Genomic DNA, 6,920 nt, shown 5'->3' with positions numbered 1-6,920 from the left:
CCCCCGCAATAGAATGGCCCGCGAGCCAAATAGTGAGGACTAGAAGCAGAAGCGCTCCGGTGGGCGCTTGAAAATGATACACGGCAGCCGATCATACGCATACAACTTTATTTTGACAAGGCCTCGATTCATATCCCTCCATTTAAATACATGTCATGTAACGCTGAGTTTCGATATATATATATATATATATATATATATATATATTTTATTTTATTTTATCAATTGTTCACTCGAAACAGATGTAAAACCAAAGAGACTGAATTCAAATTGAATAGATAAGAAGAAGGGCAACGTGTAGAGACGACGGGGCGTGGGGTCCAAGATGGGTAGGTGGGCACGTTTCGCGATGCAGGTGACTGACTATTAATGCTTTCGTACATTTTCAGCCAAAACCAAAACCAAAACCAAAACCAGCACGGGGTTTTTTACCAAAAAAAAAAAAAAAAACCAGCACGGGGTCCCTACTCGCTCCCCTAGTAGCCTCCTGTAATAAAAACCACGTTTTTATATTTTAAAGGAGATCTCTCGCAGACGCTAGATTAGGTAGTGCATTTCAACAAGACTACCAGCAGCCAACCTCGTTTGAATTGAATGAAAAGTAAAAAAGTGAAAGAGGATTAGACCAGCGACATCAATGATGGCTAATTGGCTATCCACCACTTTAGGAGGAAAAAAGGTGAAAGTTAGACGAGACGAAGGCGTGCTTAGTGTCCCCACAAGCCCAAAAATTTTATTAGGATTATTTATATATCTTAAGAAAGCAAAGGAGTCTGTGACACCATACGCAGGGGAGCAATGGGAATACAGAAGCAGCAGGAATGCTAACCAGACTCTCTTCAATTGAAAATGGAAGCAAGCAACGACTAGTCCTAAGGAAAATCAGAGAATGGAAGAATTGGAGCTTGTTCGAATGCTTTATTTCGTGCCATCGATCAAGCTGAGGACATCAGCCTCGGTCGGGAGGGCGGGGATCGCTCCCTTCTTGGTGGTGGTGATGGCTCCGCACGCGTTTGCAAACTTCAGGACTTTCCTCAATTTTCCTTCATCCTGCAAATCGACAATATGCACGTTATCCAACAAATCCCAATGCTTATAAAGGAGTTTATCAGAATAGTAAGCGAGCATTGTTCCGGAAATGTAGTCCGATACATACTTCGAGAATGGAGCGGTCGTCAACAATGTTGCAGAGGAGTGCCCCGACAAAGGAATCACCAGCCCCGGTTGTGTCAACCGTGTTAACATGGAATGCTTCCACATGTCCATGAAAATGCTGAATTTCGGCAGAAACATAAGGAAACTTTAGTGGTCCGGTGATTTTTAATTTTCCCAAGAAAAATTTAAATAAGACTTCATAGCTCCCACAACAATTCATCGTTCAGCAACTTGTTGTTCTTTAATATATGAAGTTCAGCAGAATCATATATCGGAGTGGAGAGGAGAAAGACAGATACATAACCACAATCACACAACAGACGGTGAGGACAGGGCTTCAATCCACTGTTAGCTGCATGAGATAATAAATTCAAGCCAACTCTGAACAAATCCAAGAATGATCATACCAACCTATCCACGCACCCCAACAAAACAGAATAGGACATCAAGTAGGGCGTTGTATCATATAACGACATTACTTTTCATATAACTCTCACTTCAAATACATGGGTTAGAAACAAAATTTTCCTGCAACATTTATAGCACAGAAAGAGAAACTCCATATGCTTCCTGTTGCATATTCCAATGCTGCTATTACAAAATATGACTGAAAGACAATAACCCAATTCAAATTTATATAATCGTTGAACAATTTCTAATAGGATAATTTGTTAAAAAATGTGCTTGATCTATCGTTTCAATTCCTAGACCGTCCTTTTACTCTCTCTCTCTCTCTACACCAGACCAACCTCCCACATAAAGTATGAGGTGCATAATAACATAGTTAGTTGTAGCTGCCACAAAGGACTGCAACAAAAAGTCAATAGTCTCGCAAAGAGAAGTGACGAGTAGGAATTTCACATCCACTGACCTTGGTGTAGTATCTACAACCGTGCTCACCCAAAGTAACAAGGAGAAGTGTCAAGTTGGGGTGCCACAGTGTCATTGCATTTTCATCATCAATCTTGTCACTCCCTGTGAGGAACTCCAGTTCAACATCACTCACTTTAATGATATCTGCCTTGTCCCAAATGCTCTTGATCTGCTCACGAGCCTCCTCAGGTGATGGCCACAATGGTAGTCTGAGGTTTGGATCATAGGAGAGCAGAGCCCCAGCGTCCTTGGCAACTTGCATTGCTTCAAGATGGGCGGATCTGCATGGCTCCACAATCAAACTGATGGATCCATAATGAAAGACTTTCGCCTGTTAAGAAACACACGTTAGATTTATCCATAACGAAAGACTTTCCCTATTAAGAAACACACGTTAGACTGAGGATTTCTGGTCAATCAAAATTACCGTCACTGAAATTTTCCAAGGTTGTAATACATATATAAAAACAGGTGATACCGGAATCGATACATGAAGCATGCCAATCTCATCTTCAAGAAAATTTCAATAATTACAGGGGCTTCTGACTCTAGCTAGTTTCGCCATGTAAGGTTATGTTTTCTTAAACGTCCGTCTTTTGCAAAGTCACAGACAAAAGGCTAATGAACCCCAAATAAGTCAGATAACTAGTCCTAAGAATGGTGCCGACAGCAGGTAATCTTCAAGACTTATATTCCTTCATGGGTTCATCCGATGTCAACATTAAATATCGTTTGGTATCACAATGGCTACGCTGTTCATCAACGATAGTACTAATCCACCTGACCCATCGCATCAATTTTTCAATTGAAGCCAAATTTCTAGGATAATCAGATCAGGGACCCAAATCTCAAACACAAAGATCACCACTGGTACTATCATCTTACCTGTTCATCACCCCCGCCCCCCTCCCCCCCAAAAAAAAAAAACAAAACGCCTTTACTCAATAATAGAAGTTCTGAAAACAACCCCTTTGTCGATTATCAAGTAATTCTTCACAACAGTATTTAAAAGAAAATCTCCATCACTCATGACGATGAGCCAGTTTATTTACGTACAGAAAAAAATAAATAAATAAATAAATAAATAAATAAGAGGGGCGGTAGGCGTGGTCAAGAGAGAGAGCGCGCGCCGAAGTTCTGGAAACGCCAACCAAAAGTCAAAGCTTTGACGGAGAAGCGTGCGCGATCCGACGCACGAGAAAAAAATAAATCCCCCGAAAATTGGCAATCGACGATAAATATCCAATCCGAGAGCAGATCACATCACCGACTGCATAGTCCAGTTCGAACTGTTTATCGGCGGAATCTCGATTTTTATTTTATAAAATATTGGTCATCAGAGAGAAAAAGGAAAAAAGGAAAAAGGAAAAAGACCAAAAATCTCTCCAAAAAGAATCATCCGGGGCCCGCAGTGGGCCCTGGAAAGGAATTATTCACCAAAGGGTCCCACCCAGAATGCCGTCACGCGACATGCACGTGAGATCGCGACCGTCGGAGGCGAGAGGGACCTCGCGCGGCCTCGTTCGCTCCCCGTTTCCTCAACGAAAGGGCAGAGAGAGATCTGATGGAATCTCGAAGGGGGAGGGGGGGGGAAGAAGAAGATGGAGAAAATCCGCAATGCCGACGTTCCAATTCGAGCCGTCCGATTACGTCCGCGGGACGCGTTGACGTGTTCGGATCGCAAGGGTCGAGCCCCACGTGACGGTGGGCCTAGATTCCGGAACCCGAAGCTCGATCCCAACGCGATTCACGGCGAATCAGCAGCGCGAACGGAGGAGGGGACGAACGAGCGATTCGAGCGATCGATGGATCGAGGGAGGTGGAGGAATCGGGAGCACTTACAGATCTGATCAGCTCGAGGTTGAGCTCCTCGGGCTTGAGCAGCATGTCGGCGCTCGGGTTCCGGTAGAACATGAACTCGCGCTCCCCGTCGGCGCGGAGCGTGACGAAGGCCAGCGCGGTCCGCGCCCCTGGTCGAAGTTGATGCCGTCGCAGTTGACCCCGTTCTCCTTCAGGATCCCGGCCAGCATGTGCCCGAACTCGTCGTCCCCGAGCTTGCCGACGAACGCGGACCGGCCGCCGAGGCGGGTCACGGCGATCGCGACGTTGGCAGGGGGCGCCGCCGGGGGCCTTGAGGAACCCCGGGGCCTCCGCCAGGAGACCCCGACACGGTCGGGACGAAGTCGATGAGCATCTCGCCGAAGCTCACGATGAGGCCCTTGCCGCCGGAGATGCCATTGTTGCGGGAAGCCATCGGGATCGCGGGTGGAGGTGGAGGGTTCGAAGGAGGAAGGAGGCGAGAAGAGAGAGAAACAGCGTATGTGTAGAGAGAGAAAGGAGAAGAGAGAGAGAGGAAATGAAGAGAAATTTCAGGCTTATTTATAGCGGCGGAGAAGGAAGAAGTAGTTGAGTCGAGTCGGGGAGAGATAAAGACGACTTAGACGAGGATACCGGAAAAACAAAAATTCCGATTTCGGGAAATTTTAAATATATCATTTGGATAAATATGGATAAAATCGAGCTTATCTATTAAATCCAAAATAGGATTTATTTGGCTCTTGCGGTTTTTTTCTGGTCCATTATTTTATTTTTTTACCCTAGAATTATTAAAAAATCGGCTGGAATTATGGAAATCTTTAGAGGGATTTGTCGAAAGGATAATTAATAACAAACGGACTTATCCAATCATAACAATAACAGAATCATGGGAGTAAACAGTAACTAAAACTTTCGAGGTAACAAGATGAACAAATCCTAAATAGATATTTTTGGATATTGATGTTGCGGTTGTTGCTTTACACGTGTTTTGATGGAGACGCTAGAACCGCTGGATTGCGGGAAAAGATAATATTTGTTGATAAGCAAAACACAATTACCTTTCTAGATTTAGATTATTATGGAGTTATTTTTATCTTTTACTATTCTTTTTTGTTTCAAATTTAGTGGGGCATGCATTTTGACTTTTTTTTCAATGCGTTGTATTTAAAAACTCTAAAAATGGTATTGCCATAATATTTAGATCCGCGTGTACATCTTTTTAGTAATTTATTGAAATTTGGATGATATGTTGAATTTGATGGGGAAAGGGGAAAAAATCGCTTTTGACTCTTTAAAAGCTCAAAGAAACAAATCCAGGGAATTAAATTTCATTTCCAATTCGAGGTTTCACATGAATCTAGGAGTAATTTGGTTATAAGATTGTCGTGTGTCGTTATTTAATTGTGGTCGCCTGAAAATTGATGATTTTAATTATTAAATCTAATCAAATTCAATCAATGGCCAATTAAAGTATCAAATCTGACCTCACATCAAAAGCCGAAGGATTCTAATGTGCCTTGAAGCCTCCACTTTGTACGATTCGATTATCTAATTAATACATTAGCCAAATAATTGAAAATATTTAAGGAAACTGCGAGGAACTTTTATTGAAACGGAATGTATGGCTTACATTCTTACATTCTTAAGTGTTATGCTTACTCGATGACTGACTTCGAACACAAACGTCTCGATGGCAATTAATGAAATGCGAAGGGAAAGTAAAAAGCGTTACAAGACATAAAATTCTTATTTCATATATTTTGTTCGCAAAAATCTCGGAATATCAATCGTCACATCATATAATATATGGTCATGCATTTAGTGAACTTAATTGGCATATGCTCAATCTGAACTCACCACCCGAGAGAGAGAGAGAGAGGGGGGGGGGGATGACCCGAAAATTCACCGCAACCAGTCACATCATATAATATATGGTCATGCATTTAGTGAACTTAATTGGTATATGCTCAATCTGAACTCACCACTCGAGAGAGAGAGGGGATGACCCGAAAATTCACCGCAACCACTACATCCGCAGTCACTTCACCAAGGTGCTCTATCAGAACCCGCCCTCCACATGTGCCGGAGAGAGAGAGAGAGAGAGAGAGAGAGAGAGATTGATTTTGATTGTTAGGTGACCACAACACCTAATAATTGTGGCTGCAACCGTCGGCCAATTAAGCTTGGGGCGCTGCTCAATGTCATATTTGTTGCAAGATCCAGAGAGTCATAATCTCAAGCAGCAGCAACAAACTCAACCGCAACCCGTTCTCCTTTCTCTTTCAACTGTTACATCTCGAATTCTCTTATCCATCACCTTCCCCCTTTTCCCAAAGGTTTCACACGAGACGTGCAGAACCTCATTTCGAACCGCCCTCAGCTTTATTCCATTCCAGTTCCGTGGCCGAACATGAAGAGGAACACGAACGTCGAGATAAGATTCATCCGGGATGAAGCTAAAGGCCCCTAAGAAGATTCTCGCCCATGGAAAGAAATCCCTTTTCCATCTTTTCCCCCTTCAGGGAGTGGCGAAGATGCGACGTTTCTCGTGGCCGGAGAAGGCCGGAGAAGACGAACGAAGCTGACGCGCGAACCGAATCGATGAATACCCTTTTGTCGCCGTCATGCAAGAATCCAAAGTCTCGCTTCGTCTATCGCCCGTCCAGTCGTGAAAGTTTCTCCTTTTCTCATTGCTTTTTGTTGATAAACTGAGTAAGTATAAAATATACTGCACATAGCTATATGTTAACGAAGCTGCTTCAGCAAAAGTTAAAGATTCCGTGAATGATGGAATGGCCCTTAAAGTCTCTCTTTCTTTTGCGAAAAAATGAATAATTTCCTAAAAAGTAATAACTTGTATCATTTGAAATAATTAATTGATGGAAAATATTTTTATTATCGATAACAATTTAAGTCAAAACAATTTCGTGGGCAATGAAATATTTTGAGGACAATGATACAGATGGTTTTGAATTTAGACTCAATGTGCAATGTAATTCATGAATTTTCAATTTGTTTAATGTGGTTCTTGAACTTTAAATTTGTTTAATGTTGTCTATGAACTTTTGGTATAT

The 6,920-nt window shown here is 42.5% G+C and overlaps 1 protein-coding gene across 1 annotated transcript; it reads right to left on the bottom strand.

Annotated features, from left to right (window-relative positions):
* Window positions 1–686: 686 nt before the first annotated feature.
* Window positions 687–4,378, bottom strand: LOC104434467 (probable fructokinase-1). The gene is given in 7 exon segments (XM_010047412.2): window positions 687–1,050; window positions 1,157–1,273; window positions 2,027–2,359; window positions 3,871–4,001; window positions 4,004–4,142; window positions 4,144–4,189; window positions 4,191–4,378. Coding segments are annotated over 7 exon segments (990 nt in total). The 5' UTR covers window positions 4,283–4,378; the 3' UTR covers window positions 687–918.
* Window positions 4,379–6,920: the final 2,542 nt, after the last annotated feature.

The sequence above is a fragment of the Eucalyptus grandis genome, chromosome 1, assembly GCF_016545825.1.
Source record: "Eucalyptus grandis isolate ANBG69807.140 chromosome 1, ASM1654582v1, whole genome shotgun sequence".
NCBI lineage: Eukaryota > Viridiplantae > Streptophyta > Magnoliopsida > Myrtales > Myrtaceae > Eucalyptus > Eucalyptus grandis.
The sequence above is the reverse complement of the archived record's forward strand: the minus strand, read 5'-3'. Positions and strand labels throughout refer to the sequence as shown.